This window comes from Glycine max, chromosome 17 (genome assembly GCF_000004515.6).
Source record: "Glycine max cultivar Williams 82 chromosome 17, Glycine_max_v4.0, whole genome shotgun sequence".
Taxonomy (NCBI): Eukaryota; Viridiplantae; Streptophyta; class Magnoliopsida; order Fabales; family Fabaceae; genus Glycine; species Glycine max.
The window spans coordinates 403,607-430,765 of NC_038253.2; the positions used below are offsets into that span (position 1 = coordinate 403,607).

The 27,159-nt window shown below is 31.4% G+C and overlaps 4 protein-coding genes across 5 annotated transcripts; 1 reads left to right on the top strand and 3 right to left on the bottom strand.

Moving 5' to 3' along the window:
• Window positions 1-7,995: 7,995 nt before the first annotated feature.
• LOC102666034 (probable galacturonosyltransferase 4) lies at window positions 7,996-12,652 on the bottom strand. Of its 2 annotated transcripts, XM_006600213.4 has the most exons (9): window positions 12,292-12,586; window positions 12,064-12,220; window positions 11,857-11,933; window positions 11,657-11,735; window positions 11,326-11,573; window positions 10,222-10,490; window positions 9,676-10,033; window positions 8,828-9,403; window positions 7,996-8,454 (listed from the first exon to the last, which is right to left on the bottom strand). In XM_006600213.4, exons 2-9 carry the CDS (start codon window positions 12,164-12,166, stop codon window positions 8,179-8,181), a joined length of 1,986 nt encoding a protein of 661 aa, XP_006600276.1. In that variant the 5' UTR covers window positions 12,167-12,220; window positions 12,292-12,586; the 3' UTR covers window positions 7,996-8,178. The 2 variants fall into 2 exon arrangements, with proteins under 2 accessions (XP_006600276.1, XP_006600275.1); XM_006600212.4 differs by having other exon boundaries at window positions 12,064-12,652.
• Window positions 12,653-14,464: 1,812 nt separating this feature from the next.
• LOC102666271 (uncharacterized) lies at window positions 14,465-14,845 on the bottom strand. The gene has a single exon (XM_014769501.1). The coding sequence runs from the start codon at window positions 14,843-14,845 to the stop codon at window positions 14,465-14,467; it is 381 nt and encodes a 126-aa protein (XP_014624987.1).
• Window positions 14,846-15,994: 1,149 nt separating this feature from the next.
• On the bottom strand, window positions 15,995-20,795 carry LOC100794732 (subtilisin-like protease SBT5.4). The gene is made up of 11 exons (XM_041011028.1): window positions 20,620-20,795; window positions 20,334-20,443; window positions 20,138-20,235; window positions 19,870-20,037; window positions 18,987-19,092; window positions 18,440-18,465; window positions 18,159-18,318; window positions 17,530-17,775; window positions 17,320-17,434; window positions 17,005-17,218; window positions 15,995-16,808 (listed from the first exon to the last, which is right to left on the bottom strand). The coding sequence occupies exons 1-11, from the start codon at window positions 20,707-20,709 to the stop codon at window positions 16,270-16,272; spliced, it is 1,872 nt and encodes a 623-aa protein (XP_040866962.1). The 5' UTR covers window positions 20,710-20,795; the 3' UTR covers window positions 15,995-16,269.
• Window positions 20,796-25,383: 4,588 nt separating this feature from the next.
• LOC100777379 (40S ribosomal protein S15-4) lies at window positions 25,384-26,321 on the top strand. The gene is made up of 2 exons (XM_003550947.4): window positions 25,384-25,544; window positions 25,619-26,321. The coding sequence occupies exons 1-2, from the start codon at window positions 25,542-25,544 to the stop codon at window positions 26,081-26,083; spliced, it is 468 nt and encodes a 155-aa protein (XP_003550995.1). The 5' UTR covers window positions 25,384-25,541; the 3' UTR covers window positions 26,084-26,321.
• Window positions 26,322-27,159: the final 838 nt, after the last annotated feature.

The following is a 27,159-nucleotide window of genomic DNA, read 5'->3' on the forward strand; positions in this document are numbered from 1 at the left end:
ATATATAGATAAGATTATTCTAACCATGTGTAAAACACACATATTAAATTAAATATGTATAGAAAATCATAAAACTATGTAAATCTAAATCAAGAACATATTTGTTGGATGCTGGTATTAAAAAATAAAAGAAAGGTAATCATTGTCATCATACATTATTGTTTACAAATAAAAATTATGTCAATCTCATTGAAATTTTTACTTAGCTTGAATATTTTTTACCATATGAAACTATTTTTTGTTTTTATTTGAATATATAAATTTTAAAAGGATGCATTGCAAAAATATTATCTTAATCTTGAAAAGTTAAGGGATTTTAACTCAATTAATTGAATATGGTGTGAGTTGTTGTAAATTTTTTATATTATTTTTTATTTTCTGAAAAAAAATAGTGACCATTATGATATTGATAGTCTTCATTTATTTTAAAAAGTTGAAAGTAACAAGAAAAATATTTAGAGAAAAAAATAACACCCCAATAAAATTATTAGACTATATCAAAACATGATATTCTTTTTTAAGTATATGTTTTTTTTATAGAATTTTATTGACAATATTGGCACTGCATGAAGTTTTTTAAAATTACAATTATTTAAATCTTATTTAAGATTAATAATGTTATAAGATTTTTTCTATTCGATTTTTTTTGCTGAATTAATTTTTTTATTCGAAGTTACAGGAGAAATTGAATGTATTTTTTTAAAAATAAATTAAATATATTAGTCAATATTAGAATTGTTTGATTATAAAATGATAAATAACTTTGTAGTTTAAAAACCTAAAGATTGACATAAGAATTGATAATTTATATTATATTAAATCTCTATAAAAGTTTCGCTTATATAAGGTTTCAAAATTTGTTGACACGACTCGTATATATTTCACATAGAGATAAACACTTGCTATATATATGTAAAACATTTTAACTATAGTATAATCAATATTCTTTTAAAAGTAAAGTTGTTAAAAATATGTACTTACAAATAAAATCAATAATCCAAATATTCAGTAGAAAAAATAGTATGGTAATTGTTTTTAGGCTTAATTAGTGTTTTAGTAGAATTTGGAGGATATGTTTTTTTTTTTAATTTAAAAATGCTATTTCTAGTCCTGAATTTTGATAATTTGCTTTTTTTAGTTCCTGGAAAAATAAATTAACACTTTATGATGATTTTTAATATTTTGTGATGATTTTTTAGGACAAATTTAAAATACAAATTAAGTGACTAAAAAAAAATAATTTATCACAACTAAAAAAATTGCCATAAAATATCAATTTATTACGATAGAGACTAAAAATAATAATTTGTCAAAATTTTAATTAAAAAAAGTAGTTTTAAATTTTAGGGATAAAGAAACACATTTCAAATTTTGAGACTAAAATAGTAATTAAATGTAATTTAAAACTAGTTTTGATATAAAAACCAATTTTTATATTTATTTTAGAAGTGGTTGAAACTAGTTTCACAATAAAATAAATTTTGAAACTGTGACGAATATGAGAAAGTTGTTAAATCTGATATGCCTTGAGAATTTTGCTGAAAAAAATCCACAACCATTTTGCAATCTGACTCAAACAATATGTTGTTAATATTGAGCTCCCTCCTGCAGCAGACCCATTGCTCGAATAAATTGGCCATGGTCATCACGTAAGTAAGATTCCTATTCCAAAGCACTGCTGCTGTTAAAATATGTTAGCATCTTGCGTTTAATTTCACCTTTTGGAGTGCTGCATTTGCTGTTGTTGGAAGTGGCATTATATATGATTCGAATCATATGTTTTGTTCAATATTTTTTATGAAATTAATCTTTTAAAGTGAATAAATATTTTTAAATAAAAATATATTTACCATTAATTTAAAATCATAAAATATTTTTATTAATATTTTTAATAAATTATATTCTTAACCTTTTTACTTTATTTGAAGTGAAAATGTTATTTTTTTTATTTATCTTCACTTTAATTGTACTATTCACTTAACACTATATTTTATAGTATTTTATTGCGTGTTTATTATCATTCTTTTATATTTAATGTCATTTTTATTTAAAATATTTCATTAGTAATTTGATTAAAAAAACATTATAGACAAAAATGTTAAACTTGTCATATTTATTAACAAGTAATATATATGCAGATTGACTTGCCAAAGATAAAGATTATTCATCTACTCTTTGTCTGGGACACTTATTCTCCACGACTCTCTTCATACTCTTTAGCTGATGCTCTAGGCATCTTCTTTGTTAGATTATAGTTTATTAGTTTTGGTCTTGCTGTTTTTTATTTCTCTGATGTCCTAGACATCTTTTTTGTTAGATTATAGTTTTGGTCTTACTGTTTTTTATTCCCCTACACTGATAAAAAAAAAATATAACAGCATGAAAGATTTTAGTTGTCGACGACAATCACAAAACAACAATGGGAACTTTACAAGAAAAGTTATTTTCAAAGCATTTTTCTTATCTCAAACTAATTTTAATTATATTGGTATGTTTGCAATTATTATATTCAAATATATTTAATTATCTTCTTGCAACAATGTTGTTAAACCCATAATTTTAAATATTGGACTTACAATGATCCGGTGAACCAACGGCTTAAAATATTGGATCGACTATATAATTCGCACGCTTTGACTCGGAGTGATATGGTCGGATTGATGGTTGGACCGGTGACATGTGGGTCAATTTGATCCAGTTTGGTTTGATTTTTTTTTTTGCAAAAAAACTTTAATGATACTAATGTTTAATTAAAACACTGGAAAAAATTATCACTAAGCATTTGGATCAACTGAAGTAAAGTAGGTAAAGTAGTTATAATTATTAAACTCTCGAGTTAACTCGTTAATTCTTATAAATTTATGAGATCACTTTCCCTCTCTCATATAAATTATCTTTTTAGTATACTTGCTAAATTTTAACTAAATTTAGTATACTCTTGAGTTTATCATCATGTATTAAAAAAAATTAGATAAGAATGTAGGTCATTTTGAATTATTTTCTATTTGTATAATGTTCAACATACCTAGTATTCCCAAATTAAACAATTCTCACATCTAATAAGATTAAATCCTTATTCTCTAATAACATTAAATTCCCTGTAGGAATGCTCTATCACTACTATAATATATGCAAGTTATTATCTGATAGTGATCCAGACTTAACTATTTAAGTATTATAAAATTTATGATTTAATATTTTGTTTTATTATATTATTGAAATGTTTAATTGGTATCTTATTTATAGATATTTTGTTATTATTTTTATATGAAGTGAATTCTTACGAGTTCACGAGTCGAGTCTATCAATCTTTCACGAGTCTACTTAAATTCTTGAATTTGAAAAATGTATGTTATTCTAGTTTAATCATAAGTTTCAGGTAGAGAGTCTTTAGTATACCGTTGAGTTAAATATTTGAAAGGATAAATTTATCATTCATACTATTTATATCAGACTTGAAAAATATGCAAGAAAGATGAACAAGAAAAAAGGGAAAAGAAAAACTATTCGATATAATAATTTTGGTTTTGTTGATTTATAATCTAATCCGCTTATTTCAAAAAATTTAATTTGATCCTATCCCATTTAAAACGTTTTGAATTATATTATTTTTTTTCTTACTTTTATTTTTTTAGAAAAAATTAAATAAGAAATAAAATATATATAATAATAATAAATAATTTTAAATATCAAATATATCATTCATAGGCCACTATATAACTAATAATAATATATTTATCCATTTTAATTCAAATAGGTAGTAAAAAAAAACTCAAGTAGAAAAAAAAATTCTTTAAGTAAATGTATTTTTTATAAGTTATAATATATATATATATATAAATTTGTCCATATTCAAATTGGATCCGATATTTTTTAAAAATCTTTTTATCTTTGATTTTTGATTTATTCGGTTATCAGATTCCTTTACAGAGTCTTTAGTATACGTGCAGGGTGACTGCACCCATACCTTAGTGATACGAGATATGAGGTTAATTCATCCCGATGACGTGCATAATCGAGCTGTTTATCCAATAATCACGTTTCAGTTGAAGTTGCGTTTTCAGAAATGCAGTGTTTGCAAAATATTCAGAGCTGCAAAGGCCACGGTGGATGACAAATGGACACCAGAAAACCCTTGTTATTTCTGTGAAGAATGTTTTTCCCTACTTCACCAAGCAAAGGATGGCACTCCATTATATACTGACTTCGTAGAGTTTGATTACAACCATGATTAATTGCTGTTATCCTTGGAAGAACACCCACAGGCAACTGAAGCTCTTTACAATAATCTCATAGAAAATTGCTTTTTCATTGTGCTGTATCTTTGGAAAGTAAAATCTATAATGAGGTCCACAGGGTAGGAGATAAATTGTGTCAGACTCCTACATGGAGATGCATATGTACAAATGTTTATGATCATGTTTTTCAGATATACTGCAAGTAGAACTATAGAAAATAGGTTCAGATCATGTTTTGTATCATACCAAAAAAACATTAAAATACTATTCAGTTTCTACCTCAAAGTAAAGTTAATATATTTTCAACTCAACAGGTTCAGTTTGAACCATTTCAGCTTTATTTTTGTTAAATATGTTTTATTTTGAAAATTGCATTTGAAAATAAAAAATTAAAACTCGCAACCACCTTAAATGGATTTTAAAAGTTTTAAAGTTTAGTTCCTAATTTTTTTCAAAATTCATTTTTTAGTTGATGAATAAAAATTTGACTTGTCAATGTGCTTCAACTTTTTTTTTTTTAAGGTTTTTGGTGTTTGAATAAAAGTTTGGCTGTTCAAGATTTTTAAATTTTTTTAAAATTTGGTTTTTAATTACTGAACAAATATTAGATTTTTAAAATTTGTTCAAGGTCAAGTTTATAAAATAAAAGGATCAAAATTATATGGATTGCATGTTTGTAAAAAGGAAGTGAGAAAGACTAGAAAGGATTTTGTTGGAAGTTTTGACTTTTAATCATACCAAATGACATTGACTATGTTGGATAAAACTAGATGAAGAGTTTGCATGCTCCTCTCCTTCTTCTTCCCTCACTCTCACCCATTACCATTACCGAAGAGGAAAAAATGACTAGAGCAGAGACAGACAAGGACCTCTTCCAACTTCATAAATCTCAGTCACTATAATATAGTAATACATAGGGAATTTGTTTAAATTTAAAATAAGTGCTTATTTAATAAGCATATTTGATTTTCAAAATAAATAAAAATTTAAAACAAAAATAATTTAGACAAATAAACTAAAAATATATATATTTATTTTATTAAAATAAGTACTTTTTAAAATAAAAATAAGTTTAATGTAATGCATACACACATGCTTACTTACTTACACAGTAGAGAGTACGGACACAACTACTTACAATCCGGTCCAGGCCCTTCCACGCCCAAACCAACTTCTTCTTCCTATCACTGTCCCCACATTTACCATTAACACCATCCAATCCAATACTACTTTCCTTTCCCCATTCTCCCTTGTTTTTAACGCTTCATTTGTAAAACATAGTATACAACTAAATACACTCCTTTATCACGTATTTTATATCTCATATTTATCTACATTTTATTATTTATTTATAAATATATACACCTTATCTTTTGCAACCCAGCATGTGAATCAATGAGTATAGACTTGCTTTAATTTAACTAAATCTAATTTCAAATCTTGAATGCACAGATACATTAATTTTTTTAAAAAATACTTTATTATCCATATATTCCACACAAAAATTGGTCCCCATAAAAGATAAATGAAAAATAGTAATATTTATATTTCAATTGTAATTGCTCTAAAGATGAATAGATAATGGCATAAAATTGTATGAGAAGCAAAAAGAATTGTATGAGAAGCATTTTCCTTGTTTATGCTTCTTTAAATACTTTTAATCTTCAAACTAAACAAAATATTTGTTTACGTTATCAAGAAGGGTTTTAAAATGTTGCTTAAAACAATTTTTTTTACCATTCAATATCTTTGTGTTTATCTCTTTCCAAAAAAAAAATAATAATACTTGAGAGGATATTCACTCTAAGAGAAGAGGATTACTGTTTAGAAAAGAGAGATATAAGAAAAAGAAAAAAAAATGAATAGTAGTTTTCTTTTATTTTTTTTTTTAGGTTTTTTTGAATGATATTGCAAGTGAACCAAAAAATTGTCTCTTGAAGTATTGAATAATATATTTAAAATTTTCATTTCATCTTATATTTTGCCTTGTTTCATGTTTATTTTTAATTAAATAACACGAAACGAGCATTTTTATGCTATTTAATTATTTTACTTATCAACAAATTAAATGTACCCATAGAAAAAAATAGATAAAGGACTTAGTAGTATATGCGTTTTTAAGTAAAGAATTTGTTTTCCCTATTAGTTGGGAATTTAACGAGAGTACTATCAATTTGAATATGATAAAAGAAACGAAAAAAGGTAAATTAATCTGATCATATAAAAAGGATAAAAGAAAACAATAGAAAGAAGCTACACGGGTGTTTTTGTGAGGCTGTTTCTTTCTTATATCCGAAAAAATGATGAATTGAGCCCCGGCAAGCTCCTATTCTCTCTCTGCCATTTTGTAATTATTTAATATCTTGATCATTGTGTCGCTTCTGAATCTTTTCATTTCCAATATGGACCACAAGAAAAAATAAATACAACAGTCATATGCATATGTCTTCGCAAGGTAATTAATCATATGGACCACAATTCATAAAATTTATAAATTTAAGGTTGAGCAGATGTTTGTTGCCTTTAGTCCTTTTATCTGTGTATCCCTAGGTAATGGCTGATGTACTTTCCTCGTGGATTTTAATTTGATTTTCTTGTTTGGGACTAGGTCACATTGCTCCACCAAAAATATATATTAATCCTATTAAAAACTACTCTGACTTGTTTTTTTTTTCTCCAAATAATAATAATGTAATGCCTGTATAAAAAATATAATATTTAAATTTAATTATTCATTTTTGCTATTGTCAATACTATGTTTGCATGCACTTAAACTTTATGTGTTTATAATTAATAATCTTATAAAAGAACTTTTTAAAAATGATATTTTAATCGTTTTGAATATATTAGTTTTAAATATATTATATTGTTGAAGTGTTGAATATGTTAATCTCATTTCAGCTTAAATCATACATTTTATCAATGCAATGAGATTTGTCCTCTATTATTATTATTATTTTGTGTCTCTCTAAATTTTTTTAAATAATAAAAAAAACAGAAATGAAATACAGTTAATAAAAAAATTACAGAATAAAAAATAACAATATAAAAGTAGTGGAAAGTTAATATAGGTAAAAAAGTAAAAATTTAAAAAATGATTTAATGATAAAATTATCCAATAAAATATGGACAATAAATGAGAGTATTTATTTTATTATTATTCATACTTTCAAGTTTCAACCGCAAATAGTAGACACTGGATAGCACAAAGGAGAGAGATTCGAGCGAATCCGTGGCTATGGGTTTTTAGACCGAGTTCAATGGGCCTTCAAAACATAGCATAGCATTCTGAAAGCAGCCATTGAAAGGGAAATACCAAATATCTCATATATATATCACCACAGAACAATCTCTGTGTTTAGAACTTCACGCAAAAATAAATCACTAAAAATATACAAACGCTTACAAGGAAAAACTTTACTTGTTCACTTGCATTGCAAAAGAAATATGAGGCATACTAATCCTTTTTGGTTGGGGTACATTGTAAAGAAGAGAATTAGCTTAGGCATAAAAACTTAAAAAGAAAATTATAAAAATGTCATCCACCGACACCATAAAGCTTGTATTTTTCAAAAAAAGAAAAATGTTGCAGGAGAGAAATGTGAAGTGAAGTTACGTGGGAAGGAGTAGTGCTTTGATGAGCCCCACCCAAGTTTGACGACAAATCTTTCAAGTGGTACAAAAATGGTGATGTGAACCCAATCCCATATTTCCTTCTATTCACATCTCAACATGGGACCCACCCTTAGGCTTAGCATCACCACAATTCTTTTCGTTTCATTAACATTTCTTAACCATACAGCCAAAGGAAACGAACAGACACATTTCATACTCTTGATTTTGGCTTGGGATCTTTTTCCATACAGGGAGGAAAATGTATAAAAAATAATCATAAAAGCTTTAAATAAATTTCATGCCCTACACATGCCACCAGATCCTTCTATGGATTGATGTTGCATTCTCGTAAATACACAAGATTGTAGTCAACATACTTTGTCCAATAACCTCGGAACTTGGGAATACTTATCTCCAGCCACGGTTTCATGTTTCCATTGTAGTGTATAACAGCAGCCCGTTCAATTTCTTTTTGGTTGATATTGGGGTTATAGCCAAGACCCAACACATGCCAAGATCGGTGCAGTTGGAAAGTGCGTTTCCAGAATGTTATAAGACCAGGCGGCAGTGTTCCTAACTTCCATAGTTGTCTATCATGATTCTGTGTGCCAGTTTAATTATAAAGGAAAAATCAGTTCACAATTCAAATAAAAAAGAACTTGACTGAAGAGGTAAATGAGACTGAAACATTTGTTGATATTAACTTGGATGTATTACAATGTATTGATGCGTGTAAAACCTACTGCTCTAACCTTTACTTGTACTAAATTATGATCCTAACTAATTAAGAAAATAAATCACGATAAGATAAGGAAATATAGGATAACCAAACCTAGGAGATAATGAGGAAATAAGGAAACAAAATCTAGAGGACAATCTAAAATATGATAAGATATAATCCATATATTCTAACATTATATAGTATATGTACACATTGTGATATTTTTTTAAAAAAAAAATAGTGCATTGCTTACCATCTTTTGCCATTTGTGGTACACATCGGTGATGTTTTGCCTCTTCCACTGGACCAAATCAAAAACATTCATGCCGTATGCCCATCCACATGCACGAGGGTCAAAATTCTTTGCGATAAGAGGATTTGAGAAGTTGAGATAGCGATCAAAACGATGGAAACGTTCTCCACAAGTTTCTACGGCACCATTAACATTGCCCTTCAAATCAATTGACCAAAGACCAGTCAGATCCTTCTGCACAACTATATCATCATCCAAAAACAGCACTTTGTTGAGCTTTGGAAAGATCTCAGGAAGGTAGAAACGGAGGTGGTTCAATATGGATAAATACTTTGGATTCCGAAACTTTAAGTTTGAATCAGAACTTGCCCGATGAGTCTTAAAGTAAAAATCTATCATAGAAGGAGAACCCAACTGCTTAAGAACTGGACTGTAACTTGAATTCAACCATGTAAAGTCTTCAATGTTCTGAACTTGAATGGTTGCCTTTTGTGGTGGATTCACCAAAAACCACATCCTCATTGCCGCATAATTGAGCCTATCAGTAACAATGTGGAAAACATGTTTTGAGGTGTCCTGCAAATTTATTAATAAAATAACATTATTAATGATATATAATCAGAAATGAAAGTGCCACTGTTAATATCAAATAGCTCATTTCTTTTCTTTTTCTTTTTTTACATTTTTAACTCTACACTAAATCTAGGGCCAAATGAAATGGAAACAAATTAGTTCAATTTAAAATAGATACAGTAGCAATGTAACTGCAAAGACATGCCAAATTTTCTTGTGTTTCATGATCCTGGGTGATAAAAATAGCTCAAGAAATTTCTGTGAAAACCATTTACCTTAGCATGGGCAACAGTAGAATTCACAACAACAGCTGTTGCCAATATGTTATCTGAGAATATTGCATAGTGGTATAGTCTGGGGTCTTCTAACTTCTGTTGGTTGCGGAATTGTTGCTGAGAAGTATTCAAGCTATAATACTCAGTTGTAAGGCGCAACGGAAGACAGTGGAGACCTTTAGGCAATGTTTTTGCTGTCAACTGAGTTAAGAACAGGGTCTGCTTCTTGTGCACATGAAGCTGCTCCTCTGTTGAGTGGAGCATAGCCCTAAGCTTCTTCACAGCAGCAGCACAATCATTTTGAATTTGCCTTCCTTTCATCAATGTTTGTTCCATTGCCTTCATTCTCTCATTTGCACTGCATGGTATAATTTAAGTATAATGTAAGACTAAAGACTGAATAAAATGTAGCTCATAGAAGAATTGAGCTACTCAACATGGTTATAGGTGTAAAATAAACCTAAAGATGAAATAACTAACTCAATAATTATAAAAAACAGGAAAACCTGATGACATGTATAACAAGATTCTTAAAGCTACACTCACTTCCTGGGCAAATCAGAATCTTTGCTTGCATCTCCCAGTGTTCGTGAGACTTCCTTTACCCGTAATCGAAGCTCTCGAGTGAGATGGGGATTGCTCCTTACTGCCTGAAGGGAAAGATATACCCTAGCCTGGATGAGCTGATCTTTTAGTTGCTGCACCCGAGCATCAGGTGGTGTTTGGTCATTATGCTTATCGGCTTCTGATAATATAGGTTCTTTCTGGGTTACTTGGCTAGAAGATTTAATATGTTCTTGCTCCTGCTTAGTGTCCTGGAAGAAGATGTGCACCAAATGCAAAGAAGAAAATTACAATCTACATTGAGGTTGATTTGCCTTTATTATTACATTAATATAATTTGATAAATTTCTGAATAAGTATGTTTCGTAAATGAAGGAATGCACATTGATGTCAACACTTATTTGTTCATTTTCCTTGTTCAAGAGACCAGGGAAGGAAATAATTGTAGTTATACAAGTATGGGCCAGGAAACAATGACCATGGCTTAAGAGTTCAAATATAAAAATATAATTTAGCGGTTTGAGATTACTTCTACTCATTTAGATTGTCTCAGACTAAACTCTTTTTTGAAACACTAAAAGAAACATACTTAATTATTTAGAAGGAAAAAGATTGAACCTAATCAACATGTCTATGTTTATTTATATAATTAAACTTCCACGATTGCACCTTATATAAAATATTTTTGTGCCTCAATCAGAAATGCATACAAGTCTGGTCCAAGAAGTGTTCATCAAGGACACAGAAACCTGAATGTTTAGATTACCATGCTATGCAATTACTATTAAGTCATCAACTAAACGGAAAGGACATTAAAACATGAACCAATTTTGATTTGCAATTATGAATGAAGTATGGCAAAGCTCAATCTAAACAGTCAGATATTAAATTCCTCATAGGATTATTAATTGAAGGTTCAAGAACCAGAAGCAGTCAGGCGTTTATACTTGATAGATGATGAATAACCCACTACTAGACATACATGTATATAATATGTTTAGCATGATCAGAAACCTAAAGAAATTTTTGTACCCAAAATGAACAAAGCAACAAGTGGAAAAAACAAGAGGCAAATTTATCACTTACCGTTGTTTCAGATACTAGATCAGAAGATTTAGCGAGTTTCCCATCATTGTCATCAACATCAATAGCATCTTCCCCATTAACACTATCACCAGTTGTATCAGCTTTCACCATGTAGCTGTTTTGATTTCCTTGATTAATTCCATCTGTCACCAGTTTGATGGGGTTCTCCCCTTTGGTTTGACCTTCGTCGTTTGTAGCTGACAATACCCTGGCAGATACATGCTCCCCCGGTTTGGCAAAGTGCAAGCCTAGGCCAACCAGACAATTAGAATACAAGAAACAGAACCCCAGCAGAGAAGGGGAGGAAACAAAATATTGCTAAACAAAATACCATGAAGCAAATTCTCTGTGTTTGAAGTGTCCTCCGTATAAACAAGCCCGATTGGTTCCTTAAAGACCGTAGAAGATTCCTGTTTCCAAAATGAGAAATTATCAAGGATTTAGTTCACCCGTATAAAAGGAAAACAAAAATCTTCAGAGGCATGTGCACGTGTAATGAGGTAAAAGGAAAAGGAAAGATGGAAACTTTACCTGGGGCAGGAGATTCAAATGGCCAGAGTCAGCTGCACTCACAAAAGCAGTTACAGCTTCAATAAACTCCTGCTCAGCTGCAACATGCATACAAAAGACAATCCAAAGTAAAAGAATTTAGGTCATTGCAAAAGAATACAAGATTAGGAACATTTATTTATTAAACAAAGCATTTTCCAATCAGTTAGCAAATGAAGAGAAACACACCAAAGGGGTATTTGAAGGTGCCAAGACGATCAGTGAAGAGCACAATTGGAGCAACAAAAGTAATAGAAAGCAGCAACAACACAATATTTCTGGTAACCACCATCTCTACTGCAATGATTGCTGTCGCTTTCTCGCGCAGATTCTATCTCATAGGGCACTGACACGCCAAAAAACAAAGAAATTTCAGACCGAAAGAGACTTTTTAAGCAGAAAAACCGACCCACTTACAAATCTGAGAATTGTAGAAAAGGGAGAGGAAGAAGCGAATCTGAATCACGTAAATTGAGCTGGCGAGGAAGACGCATTTTGGGTGGTAAGGAGAGAGAGGGAGAGATGCGTATAATGTGGCCTCAAATAAAGCAACGAGGATTGATGAAGACAGAGGAGAGAGAGATGAAGATCATTATAGCACCAAAAATTAATACACTTAACTAAGATAATGAATGAATGGATTTGTTTGGCTGCAGTCTCTGTGTGTGTGTGTGTTTTTGTAGTGTCATTTATTTGCTAACGTCAACTTTTTTCATTCCTGGATAAGCCTTAAATTGAAAAACCCACACTGAATGGTGAATAATGCATGCATGCTTAAAACCCGAAATAGATTTTATTAATTATATTCTTATTCCTTTGATTTTCTATTAATGATCGCACGGATGAACGTGTTTAGTTCACGTGAGGCTGCCCTTGCCCAAATAAGGCAATCCACACACACGCCTCATTGGCGTCTTCCGAACTTCACAACTTATACTCACTTATAGCTCTGTGTACATTGGGATTAGAATATTATTAGAAACTAGAATAAAGACAGAGCATATCAAATCCACCACTTTGGTGATACATCAAGGAAAAAAATTTAAGGATTGATCTCCAAGTGCTAGTTGATGAGAATGAGAGATTCACAATGTCCTAATTAATAGATTCAAGGATGTGATATGTGTCAACAACAAAAACTGATCCAGTGATTTGCAGAAGGATGAAGGGAGAAGAGAAAAATGAGAGATCACATATCTAAATTTTCTAATTGGTACTCCTAAAAAAACTAACAAATTAATATTTATCCATAAAAAAAATATATGCGACCATAACATCAATTTGTATTCAAAGAATTTGGAGGTTCAAATATTGTGTATTCAAGGTAGTAATATATATGTCCTATTGACCTATAATTTGGCGAGTAATGCAGATATATTGTTCTTACTACTCCATTTCAAAGGTAGTCAAAAGGTCATTATGTGATTAGAAAACATTAATGTGATTTTGTAAAATCAATTATGGCTATAACAGAGTTCAAAGCAATGTGATTTTTCTTTAAATAATAGATATAAAAAAATGATTTTGCATATATGTTGTTTGAATATTTTTAATCAATTTTGAATTTGAATATGTGATTACTAAAATTATGCTTACGTGTAAAATCAATAAATCAATAAAATGATATTAATTAATTAAAAAATAGTACAACTCTTAAAAAATTATTCTTAAATCATTCAAATATAATCATACAAATCATGTTGCATTTGCATTCTTATTTGTCTTGTCGCATTTGGTTACCATTAACACGACATATGATTACCATTAAGCCATGTGTTTTACTAAAACATAGACAATTTTTACAAATGGAAGTACTCATCACCTTCTTGCAACGACATAAATTCACTACTTTACTCTATTTTACACTAATTGATGTACATAAATTAATTTTAACCTATAAGAAAAATTCAATTTTTTTTTTAGGTTTTCCTCTTTATAGAGAAATTTATCCCAATAAATCCTACTTTACTCTTTGCATGATCTCAGTGCCTAAGCCAATTATTTATAGACAAACTCATTTGCAATAAAATAACAAGAAGAAAGAGTGTAAAGAATTTGATGGAGCGGTAGCAGCATACTTTGGATGAAAACCAATTTGACAGTATGCATCACTAACTGCTGTTTTGCAATTAGGCTCGTAGAGATTGATTGCACCATAAACCATACTTCTTTCAAGCAAGCGGTGGAGTCAGGAGTGGATGAGCTGTAATTGTAAAGTCAATGCCTTTTCACACTAGACAGCGGTTGTGAAGTAAAATATGGATTTTATATAACCGTTCTCTTCTTTTACAGAATATTAACAGGGTTTATATATGTATGTATTTGGCTACGAGATCAGCTCTAGATTTAGTTGATCATATATGTCCATGTAATTTAATTTGGACAAAATGGGTGATCATGGCATTAAGAGCCATGCAGAAAGGAAAAGGGTTTAAATTATAATGGAACAGAAAGAAGATAATCTGGGACTAATATTGAATATTTTAGTATTTTACACCTAACTCCAATTTACCTTGTTGTGAACTCCATCTAAGATGAACTATTAACATCAAACAATTATACTGAATATATATAGTTGCTGCTGGTGTGGTCAGAGAGGCTGTTTGAGCAGAGAGGTCCAAATGCAATCCACATCATCAGCTTCAAGCTCTAACACATCACTTTCAAATGGCTGCCATGCAAGATTCTCCAACTTTGCTTCTGACGAGAAATGAATACTTGCAGTTGCAGCTTGAAAGGAAGAGTCTTCTTGTTCTAGCAATGACGAGAAATTGTCTTCAAAATCCAACAAGTAGTCCTCTGATTTAGACGTGACACCATCTTTCAGCCAAGGGAAATCAAATACCCCAAGTGCCTCCGAAGAACAACCCTCCTCCTTTTTCACGTCCTTCATGCCACACGCATCTCTTTTCTTTGCGTTCTGAGTTTCATCATCTCCTTCTCTCGCTCTCTTCATCTTCTGCTTCTCCATTTGTAAATAATATACCCAGATAGCGTTCTGTGTCACTGCAACATTTACAAACAACTTAATTAATTGGTATACACTATCCAGTTATATTATATTATATATAGCATTGCAAGATCGATCATTAATTTAATTGAAACATGCATGCATTTTGCCATCTTTTTAGATTCAATCAACATTAATTGCAAGAATGCGATTTATAATAGAAATGTTTGATTCAAGTGTTTCAGAACGATTATGTAAAAACATGATGATCCTAAGAGTAATGGAGTTTGGGTACCTTTAGACGAGTCTTGAGGAGGCCAAGGGAGAGAGCGAGGAACCTAGGTAGGTATGTAGGTATATCTATTTTCTATGTATCGATCGGTGGGTGGTAACGTATGCTAATGTAGAATGATTAGAAAATGGTAATGGTTTCACACACGTCACGCCATATTAAGCAGAAACCGTCTCTCTCTCTCTCTCAACTCATGGCACAAACACATGCACTGTCACACATTTTATTTCATGCCATCCACCCTTCCCCCGTGGCCTAAAAATTCAAATACCAAGAAAAGTAATTTGAGATAGGTGTTGTTGGCTCCTTCTTTTGCGTCTCTAATTTTGGCCACCACAATGAAGGGGGTTTATTTATTTATTTAACTCTCCGTTCCTAATCACGGAAGATGATGTTTTGTAGCCACCCCACCCCACTTTTTGTTTTCTTTTTGGAGTTGTTTCTCTTAATTTTTTCCCGTAACTAACTATTGAGGTCGTTATTCAGCAAGCGCTGGCTTGAGATACATGCTGTTTATACTCGACTTGTGGTAGCCATTTTGGGATTTTTTTCTTTTTGCCTTACAATGAGTCAATGGTCCATAATCTATCACAGAAGAGAAACCTCAATGGGACCACTCAACTATCAAATGAGGCAGCATTTGGAAATGCCCACTTACTATGGTCTCTGGCAAGAGTGTGTTTGTTTTATGTCAATCCTACTTTTCCAAGGATAGAAAGGAAATGGAACTATTTTATACAAATCATTAGTCGTATCAAAGACAACTATATATTCGATCTAGTTCTCCTTGTTCCCTTCAAACTATCTAGATTAATTTCTATGCAAACCAAAATTGGTACTTACTCTTTCTGAACAGATGATAAAATACAATGAAGCCATTTACAGCTCAATAACACAAGTCTATGTATGACATGCATGAGAAGTTCGAGTGACACTAAACAATGAATGAACATTTGTTTGTTACAATTTTTTTTTTATTTTGTTCTCAAATTCACAAATTGCAGTTCTTCCAAGTTAGAGTAACTAATCAACAGAAAATGACGAAACCAACAATTCCAAGTTATGCATTTCCCTTTTCCCGATCTCCCAATAATATAAACCAGAAAAAGAAAAAAAGATGTCATCCTAATTATGTGTATCAGTTGATGATGATCTACCCTCTAACTCCCCCAACTACAATTTGACTCCTCACTTGATGTTTGCCATCTGACCATGTTATACCTCCAAATGTAGTAGCCACACCTGGTCTTGTAACTTCCACTGTCAGCTTAAAGCTCTTCTCTTCACCAATGTTGTCAAATTTTAACACATTAGGTTCCACAGATATGGAAAGACCTACTGGTACTTTGAGTCTTGCAGTATAAGTGCCTGGTGACCCAACATTTTTCACCCTCCGTGTCAAACTAACTGAGCCGTAGAGTTTTGGTATTGTTATTGTAGGGTAGTTAAAATCCAGGATGTTTATTATATCGGGACAACGATAATGAGCACCAGAGAACATCTCTATCTGACTCTGGTTATAGCCAGAGACACAAAGAAAGTTTAGGTAATCATTGTTGGTTAAGTCATACACCAACCCGGGATCCATGGCACGGTTTGGTCTGATGTGGCCAGATCCATAGGCAAATGGCGTTGCGTTAGCATTGTTCCCCCCATCAAGCATTGGCTTACCAGTGTTGTCCCTTGTTCTAGCTGAAACATTAAATTGATGTCAGATATGCCACAACAAAATAAAGGACAAAACTTAGATAAGTAGTACTTTTAGTATTACAACACTTTGTATTTTGATTGAAAAACAACACAATAGAAATCTCTTGTCCTAAAGAGAAAAGGAAAAAAAAAACTAGGAAACACATATAAATAATATTGTAATAATGCTCTTAATTACCAGTTGTCAGTAATGCAGATTTAATAACTGTTGGACTCCAGTCAGGGTGGAGAGTCTTGAGAAGGCCAACAACTCCAGCCACATGAGGACAAGACATGGATGTTCCAGACATGGTGATAAAAGGAACCCTGCGCTTATCAAAGTTCATATCTGTTGGGCTAACCCCTTCTGAGTAGGCAGCAATAATGTTCACACCGGGAGCAGTGACATCAGGCTGGAAAAAGATGTTGTGAATATTATTAATCTAAAGCCACAAGTTACAATGGATTATTTGAAAGTGACTCATGAGTTGCCATAATGGAAGAATGGGTAAACCTTGAGGATCTCTGGTGTGACTATGTTGGGCCCTCTAGAGGAGAAAGCTGCCATGGATGGAGCAGGCTTTATCTGCAACTTGGTCTTGGGAGGATCAATATATCCTAGCGGATTCCTATTACATGATCAATATATTTATGTTATTAGGTTAACTATCAAGACACAACATTAAGAAAGAAGAGAATTAATAATGATTGAAGAGTTAGTTACTTGGTTGAATTCATGTAGGCATAGACAGCTAGACCATCTTCATAATTAATTTGTGATGCAGGCAGGAGATGAGGATCAGCAATAAGCTCATTACCACTAAGCTCGTCATTACAAAGAATCATCCCTGCTGCACCAGCCTTCAAAGCAACCAGGCTCTTTTCCACTCTTGCAGTGACACCTCTAAGGCAAACTAATATTTTGCCCCTCGCCTTCTCAGGGTCAATTGTTCCTCGCATACAGAGAGTACTACATGCACAAGGACAAGCATGTTAATTACGCCATGTTGTACTTTTAATACGATAAATCATTGGAAATCTTTTACACATGTGTGCTAAATAGGATGTTTGAAAGCAGTTCTTACGTGTTTTCTGTTAGGAAGTCCCACATCGTCTGCCTCAGTCTTTGGGGTGCAGCTTATATATCTATTGGACAACTTTACTTAGTGTCAATTGGTTTTAAGATGAAATCTAACAGAAAATGTAACTGAGAAAAGAAAAAATTGGACAAAGGATATTCTGAAAGAATGGAATTAGCTCCTCTAAAGTGAGTAAAGTAATTCCTGGGGATGATGAGAAAATTAACAGATGATATTTCAGTTGTTATGATGAATAACACAAATAAAATAAAACCTTGAAGTGCTGTCCATTGTGGAGTTCAAAAGCAGAGGGATGCCTTTCTTGTTAGCATGAAAGGCCCCGATTGAAAGGCCATCGTCAAAGTAATCCATGGCACTCCCTCCAAGAGAGAGGGAAAGAACATCAACACCATCATGTATGGCCATGTCAAAGGCTGCCATGATATCAGCATCAAAGCACTCATTGCCATCAATTGGTGGCCAGCACACCTTGTAAGTAGCAACCCGAGCCCTAGGAGATCCACCTTCGGCAGTTCCATTTCCCAAGCCAAACACATTTGCCCCAGGAACAAAGCTTCCTCCTATTGTTGATAGTGTGTGAGATCCATGACCCTCATAGTCTCGTGCTGTGCTCAGTGTACGGTTAGATTTTGCGCTTAAGAAACAACTGCAGCATTTGCAGCTGATATTTCTATCTTCTCTCTGCATTTTTCTTACTTGAAGGACATTAACAAAAGCCAGTTTTTTTTTGTATTTTTCACACATTTTTGTTTTGGTATTTGACATTTTTGTCGCATTAATTAATTATATTATATTAACATACAATTAGAGCATGAGAGATGGAATCTATTAACAGTTTCAAAATTTTAGTTTGAGCCTGACAGCACCAAAAAGACAGAAATTGCAAAATGAAAACAGTGCTAATATTTTCTTTTCTTTTTTGCACGAGACATAAAGTTGAATTGGCAGTATATTTGCAGAGAAAATCTAAATACAGCTAAACTATTCATAATCTTTATTTATAATCTCGGATATAGACAGTATAAATAGGGAAAATGTGGTGGAAATTGATAAAATAAGTGAAAAAAAAGAACTTGATCACCTGTTGCAAGGGAAGCCGGTGTGATCATGTTGACAAGTTCCTTTCCACCTTGATGGTATGGGTCCCATCCCCTCATCACTAAAGCTCGGGGATTCAGGCCATACACCTACAATACTAATTTTAGTCAAACTTTATGAAAACAATAATTAACAGAAATGTTACTTGTACATAATTTATGCACACAGGATATGGAACATTGGATGTGATAAAAGAAAAGGTAGGAAGGGAAAAGACAAGGAAAGGAAGAATTGAGTAGTTTTGATGGAACAGTACGAAATTTGTTTAGGTACAATATTTGGGTTAATGTCGTATCCCACCAACATTATGTATGAGAAATAACAGAGCGTGAAATTATTGAAACGTAGTTAGTTAGAAAGCTATATTAACAAAAAAAAATGGCACAAAAAAGTGCTATTTGAAATGGGATAATGAAAAAACATAATGGAACGCCCGCGATTTGTCACACATGAAAAGGGTCCACGCCAAAGTGATTTCCACGGCTGCAAACAAGACAGATGATACTTTTGACAAGTGGATAGTGATTGCACATTTTCCTATATTTTTTCTAAAAAAATAAAAAAGAATGCTTGGGCAATGGCACAATGATAGACAACAGAGAAAGTTACGGTACTTTTATCAGTCAGCAGCACACAAGAAAGAGCAAACAGATCATAGGAAACAGGACCTTTCAAAATTTTAACCCTTGATACGTAAGGAATGCCTGCTTTGTGAATGTGTGATACCACAACACATTCTAATCCCCAGACATAATCTTCTAATAATAGTAATGATTATAATACATGAGTGACCTAGCTAGCTAAGGTAGTTGGGGCTCGGGAAAGGGCGAAAATTTACAATAGCAGAAGCAAGGGAGCAAAATTACCAGTGTCAAAATTGGCAATAATAGTATCTTCACCATATCTGGCCTTTCTAAACAGTGAATCAGAGGGAATTACCCCATCATTCATTTCCAGGTCCATGAATTCCCACGAATGAGTAGTGTGTAATTTTCTTCCTTTGTTTAAGAAAACTGACACAACGTCTGGATGTTCTGCATCACACACACAACAGTAACTTTGTTAAGGTTGGAATTTCATTCCTCATGCTGAGAAGAGAACAATGTTTTTTTTGTGTGTGTGTGGTATTCTTACTTGCAATATCAGCAGCCTCTTCCTCTTCCAGCATGGCAGCAAAGCCATTGATGTGCCTTGTGTAAGAGTATATTATTGCTTCTTTCGCTTTCTGAGGACTGCATTACAATACACACAACGTTAATTCAAAGGAGTTTGAACCAACAAAATAAATAGGGAGTGCAATGCAAGTTTCCCTTTCTCTATTAGTGTGTACCTTCCCACATAGGATTGAACGAACTCACGATGAGTTTCTGCAACTCGATCAAAAGCAGCATCTGTGACTTCTTCACCATGCTCTTGTGATCCCATGTACACTATGTAAGACTTTTTTTTTTTAAAGAAAAAGAAAGAAATTGACCCATTAGTCAGTTAAAACTTTAAACGATTGCACAAAAGCAAAAATAGGAAAACTTGATAGAATGGAGTGAGTGGGCTTGCACAAAAAATGATAAGCAACAAAACTGTTTAAGTGAGAGAGATAACAGTGACATAAAGCTAACCTTTTTTATCGCAAAAGCAGGTGCATGGAGCACAGAAAAGAGAAGAATGAGGGAGAGTAAGAGGAAAATTGAATGCTTTCCAGACCACATTCTGCTAACTAAGCTTTCACCAAAATATTAATTGCTTTAAAGGTGACAGGCTCAGTCCTCTTTAATCAAAAGATAATGCACAAACGTGAATAAAAAAAAGAGAGAGAGAGAGAGAGAGAAGAGAGAGAAGTGAAGGTGAGTGAAGTAGAGAAAGAGTAACAAGTTATCTAGCTCTTTCCCCTGCTGCTCTGGAAAAAGGGCTTTTGGGGAGGGGTTTGAAGTGAAAAGGTAACTCGCAACAAAGCTCTTATTAATAAGTGAAAGGATGAGTCACAGGCTGAACAAAATGCCGCAAAAGATGGAAATCTCATCATGATCATAATTCAATTAAGATAAGGGATTTTAAGCAAAGATATATAGTGGCTAAACAAACCGTTTAAGGAATATATCAAGAAATCAGGAAGAGATAACTATTTTAAAACAACTAGTACAAATGCAGAGAATTCTCCTGCTATGGAAGAGGTATTAAGACAACTATTCAGCATGTACAGTTGTACTCCCTCTGCTGCTGATGCAGCAGCTTATACATAACGAGTTTACTTTTCTTTTCTTTTTTTTCATTTTTATTTTATTTTTAAGCTGCTGCGGGTGTATATAGTCAGCCATGCTGATGCACAAACCTCGAGAAGCTCTCTTTTTGTGTCTTCTTTTTTTAAATAAAAAAATCTTTTCCACCAAAACCAACATAATACACAAAAAGAAGATTGATTTTGCTTTACGGTCATGTCATGAAATATGTTGGTATAATTTACAGATTATATATGTCAATGATTTGCATGATCCCGGCTAATAAAGAAATGAATAAAGTGTACACATTGATTGAATCAGAAATTACAACATGCGGGATTTTGCACAGAAAAACATGCTAAAAAACAACTAACTAATGATCGTGACCATGACCCTCCAATGAGCTCCCCGTAGGTTCAATCAATTCAATTAAACTAATTTGTGAAACATTCTCTGCCAAAGCAAACTAGTTATGAACTGGGTCTGGGGTTGAGTGAGTTTGACGACAGTAAGCTAGCTAGGTCTGGTCTGGCCCCGTATGGCAGAAGCCCTCTCCAACCGGCAACCACACCATCATTCATGCCTCTCCTATCCTATCATTGAGATATTATTAACTAGTTGTGTTTCCTCTATTCTTTTCTTCTTTCGGCCTGTGTTACGTGCCTGTACCATTACACATTACAATGCCTGTGCTGTGATGTGAAGAAAGATGCCATAGTAGAAGAGAATAATCATATTATAATGAACTCTGTCTTGTCATGCATATATGTGTTGTGTTGTGAACTAAATACCCATGACTCCATGCATATATATATATATATATATATATATATATATATAATCATTTAGAGAAACTTAAAGAAACTAAAAATATTATGTATGATGACCAAAGGTTTTTTTTATAAAAAAAATAGAGACAAAGATAAAATTTGTATGACTATAAGAATGACAGGCAGTAAAAATAAAAGGTTTAATATTTTTAATTAAATATTTAGAGTAATTAAATATTTTTAATTCTTGTTACTATATTTGGTCCCTAGTTTATTCTTTTAATACCTATAATATTCAATTCATTTTCAGATTAGCTCATGTAAAAAAAAATGACAGGGAGTAAAAATAAAAGGTTTAATATTTTTTCTTTAATTTTTTATTTTAGTCTCTAAACAATATTTTTAGTGTTTATGGTCTTGTACTTATTTCTATTAAAAATTTGACTCGTTGCTATCAAGTACTTTGTTTGTCCTTAATTATAAGATTATTTTAGAATTTTGTTTGTCCCTTTTTATAAGAATATTTTTTAATTTATAAATGCATTAGTTATTTTTTCCTATAACTTGATTATTCTCTCCTCAAACATTAATAAAAAAAATAATTAAGTGGATATAGAGATAAGAAAAATATAATTTTTGAATGATGATATAAATAATTGACAAATTTAGTATGATTAAAATTTTTCAAAGGACATATATTAGTTGAATAAGTCTTATAATTAGAATCATAGACAACAATAACAGTAAATGATGATGTAACTCATACTTTGATAGTTTAATGACTTGTAACTTTATCCAGGAGAGCCTAATAAAATAATATAATATTTGGCTAAAATATAATTTTTGTCTCCTATTTTTTACAAATTCATGCTTTTAGTCCTCCCAAAGTTCCATTTTTTAATTGAGATATTTCATCCTTCCATTTTAAAAACTTTGTATTTTTAGTCCCTCATTGTTTAATTGAGACATTTCGTCTCTAACTTTAAAAAATTTAGAATTTTAATCATTGTGACAAATTTCAAACGTCAATCTATATAATTTGTAAACGTTCATTTACACATGTTTGTTTATTATCTACATCACAAATATTTTTCAATTATTTAATTACTAAATAACTTAATTTATAAAAAATAATAATTAAAAAGTACATAGTCAACGAGCTTGAAATTACTCAAGGGGACTAAAATATCAAATTTTTAAAAGTAGGGGACAAAATATCTCAATTAAAAAATATGGACTAAAATTGTGGATTTTTAAAAATGGGAGACAAAATGTCTCAATTAAAAAAACTAAAGTCATGGATAAAAGGGGGACAAAAATTATATTTTAGCCTAATATTTTTTTTTTTTTTGCTGAGTGCCTAATATTTTTTATAAGTTAAGTTTTTAATTCCTTATTATGTTGACTAAGGGATTGAAATCATGTTTAATTTTCAAAATGATGATTTAATTTTTAATTTTTATTATTTTGTTTTAATTTCTATAATATATCTATTTTTAATACCTATGATATTTGATTCATTTTGAATTAGTTCTTGCGACAAAATATACGGGGTAAAAATATATTATTTAAATATTTAATGGGAAATGAGTATTTTATGGAAACTAAATAAACTAACAAAATAAAAAAATAAAATTTTATAAAGATTAGTTTGATTTTTTAATAAAAATTAAAGTAAAAATATTATTTTATTCGGCTACTTGTGGATAATTATAATGGACTATATATTTTGGATTTAAGCCCTAGAGGATTTTTTTTTATATAAAAATGATATGTTATGATATATCAATGATAAACTCACCCAATCATATGTTTAATTTTCTCTTAATAGATTAATTTTTTTAGTTTATCATATTATATTAGTGAACATAACAAAAATAAATAATCCAATAAGAAAATTACTATTGGTCCCTACAAACATTTTTCTTAATTCCTACAAAAATTTAAATCACCTAGAAAAAGAATACACAACGAAAATATGATTTATGTTGTCATGTTTTTTGAAATATATAACAAAATCATATTTTTCTTTTGTATTTTTAAAACAAAAAATAATGTACAACGAAAATACGATTTTATTGTGTATCTTTTATTGTTAAAAAATATAACAAAATCGTATTTCCGTTGTGAGTTTTGTTTTTATAATTTTTTTTATTAATTATAAATGCAAGTTATATCTTATAAAGTAATCAAAATAATTGTGATATAATTTACTATTTTTAATAGAACTTGATATATATTTTTAAACTAAATTAAATTAATTGGATACAAGTTATCGTTTATAAAAATAGTCAATTTAATTATTATAATAATTACCTTTGTTAATCTTAAGTAGATCAATTCATCATTAATTTAAATTTAAATAAAAAGATAATTTAGGTAATAATTAATTTTATTACTATTAAAAAGGTAATGTACGTCATCATTAATATAACTTGTATGAAAATTAATTTAAGTTAAAAAATGTAACTTAAATCTCTAATTATATTTTCATGAAAAATACCCAACGAAAACCTGATGTATAAAAAGGGGTGCGGAAAAATTACACAATAGCGATGTGTTCCTATTTTGAATTGTGTATGTGGAAGGATGTCTCCATTTTGTAATTTTCTGCACCCTTTTTATACATTGAAAATGTGTTTCTCTCGCTATATTTGGGATGAAAAATATAGGTTAAATTTTAATTTTGTTCCCCTTCTTTTCAAATTTTTTTGAATTTGGTTCTCCTAAAATTTTATTACAAAATTTGGTCCTCCTAGTTCAATATTTGAAATTTTGATCATTCAGTTAATTTCAAGCATTGAATGTTATAGTTGATAGTCTATTAAATGACATGACACATTTAAAATGAGTTTATTAAAACATAAATATGATAATTATTTTATTAAATTAAGTAAAAAATTAATTAAAAAATTAAAGAAAATCTGGAGACCCCTTCTTCCCTCTATTTTGTTAGATTTCCTTTATTTTTTTTGTTTTATTTTAATAAAGTCATTTTAAATATGTTATGTCATCTAATAGATAATCAACTATAACGGTCAATGTTAGAAATTAACAAAATAAACAAAATCACAAAGTTTGAATATTAGGAGGACCAAATGTTCCAACAATATTTCAAGGGGACCAAAATTAAAATTTTATAAAAAACAAGGGGACCAAAATTATAATTTAGCAAAAGATATACAATAGAATTGTGATTCTATTATTGAAGTGTACAATAAAATTATGATTCCATTATAATAAAGAGGTGCAAAAATTATATAAAATTAAAATCATAATTCTATTTTACATTTTAAACCCTTTGGTAGAAGTGAAGAGCAATTTGCATGCTAAAAGGAGTAACTCCCATCCAATAATATTAATAAAATTTGAATGGGCTTTTGGGGTAGTAAAGGATATGGAAGCCCAATAAACGTAGAACTGGGAGCCCATCAAAGGTGAGTTTGTTCTTCTAGGGTTACAGCATAAGAGGTCGAGGTTATTAGCCTGCCTTTGTCAGTGCTTTCTATTTGTTCATTTTGTTGTTCGAAGCCAAAACCCTAGCAGCCGGCGAGAATGGTGAGTTCTCCTTCTTTCTCCGACGAGAGTGAGACCTATTTGTTGTTTATGAATGTTGAATATGCATTTTGCAGGCAGACGTTGAGGTTGATGCGGCGGCAGCGGCAGGGGCAGCGCAGCCGAAGAAGAGAACGTTCAAGAAATTCAGCTTCAGGGGCGTGGATCTGGACGCGCTTCTGGACATGTCCACCGACGAACTGGTGAAGATGTTCAGTGCGCGTGCACGTAGAAGGTTCCAGAGAGGTCTGACGAGGAAGCCCATGGCCTTGATTAAGAAGCTCCGCAAAGCTAAAAGGGAAGCACCAGCAGGTGAGAAGCCAGAACCAGTGCGCACCCATCTCCGCAACATGATTATTGTGCCTGAGATGATTGGTAGCATCATTGGAGTCTACAACGGCAAGACTTTCAATCAGGTTGAAATCAAACCCGAGATGATTGGCCATTATCTCGCTGAGTTCTCTATTTCATATAAACCCGTCAAGCATGGTAGGCCTGGTATTGGTGCCACTCACTCTTCCAGGTTCATTCCTCTCAAGTGAAAGCCTTACCGAAACTCTTGTCAGATTTTCTTTTTATTTAAGCATTTTATTTTTCACTTGTCTGTCTATCATGACTTGATTCCATAGTATCAACATTTTATTTAGTTTTTGATTTTGTCAACTTCGATAACTTGTTCATTTTAAGCATGGGAGATTTATGCATCAATATTTGTCCAAGTAGTCTTTTTTCTACTTGGGTTTGTGAATGCGTTAATGGATGAATGCAAACTTATTTGGATGACTGGCCCCGCTGGATTCAGAGAATTTGAACGCAATTTTATACACCTCCATTCGTGTCATGGTAGCTACTAGCTAGAAATACTAACATTCTCTATACGGGTTTTGGTAGATAGTAATTGTTTTGATTTAATTATCAGCACCTGTGATGCATGCTTAGTGAAAGTAATGTAATTCTAGCAACTACCAACCAATAATAACTTTGAACGTTTTTAACTATTAGTAAATTTACCCGTGGTCTATATGCGCGAGATGGAAAGTAGTCATTTCCTTTTATGCTAAATATTCAGTTCCATATATGAAAAAGATTACTCAACCCAATTTAGCCCTTGAGAAAAAAAAAACCCACTATATTGTCCCTTGATATTTCAAATGTTCGTGTGGTGTGTATTCTTAGTGAAGAACATTTTGATATCAATGTGTACATTTTCACTTTTTCATAGATTCATTATTTATGTATCAATTGAAACGCGGCTAAAAAGTAAGATTTTCACTATTTGGTGACTTTTTATCTGAGATATAATTTGACTGAGTAGTTTCTTAGAGGTAGTAACACAACGTGTATTTCTGTTTTAAAGTACGTTGAATGCCAATCCAAGGATTTGACTTAGGCACGATCTGGTGGATAAGAAAGTGACCATGGATAAACAAACACTAGAATTCGTGTTTACCAATATTTTTATTGTGAGCGGAATAATGAAGAATGAAAATCAGAATATGAAGGGCCACGAAAGGGAAACCTTATATTTGGCATTTGTGATTTTAAAGAACAATCTAAGCTTGAAACTTATTTGGTGAAAAAAGAAAGCAGAAATTGTTAATTACTAACTAACGACACG

Bases quoted from the DNA above. Each gene is read 5' to 3' on its own strand.
- LOC102666034 (XM_006600212.4), bottom strand. From the start codon at position 12,166: ATGGTGGTTACCAGAAATATTGTGTTGTTGCTGCTTTCTATTACTTTT. The intron at 11,934-12,063 runs GTGTGTTTCTCT...TGCATGTTGCAG, and splicing joins CACCTTCAAATACCCCTTTG to CTGAGCAGGAGTTTATTGAA. The intron at 9,404-9,675 runs GTAAATGGTTTT...ATAAATTTGCAG, and splicing joins CTACTGTTGCCCATGCTAAG to GACACCTCAAAACATGTTTT.
- LOC102666271 (XM_014769501.1), bottom strand. From the start codon at position 14,845: ATGGAGAAGCAGAAGATGAAGAGAGCGAGAGAAGGAGATGATGAAACT.
- LOC100794732 (XM_041011028.1), bottom strand. From the start codon at position 20,709: ATGTGGTCTGGAAAGCATTCAATTTTCCTCTTACTCTCCCTCATTCTT. The intron at 18,319-18,439 runs GTGTTTGGCTTG...ATATCATGGCAG, and splicing joins GCTTTGTTCCTGGGGCAAAT to CCTTTGACATGGCCATACAT. The intron at 16,809-17,004 runs GTAATTAAGAGC...TTAATGTTTCAG, and splicing joins ATCTGCATTACTGACAACTG to CTAGAACAAGGGACAACACT.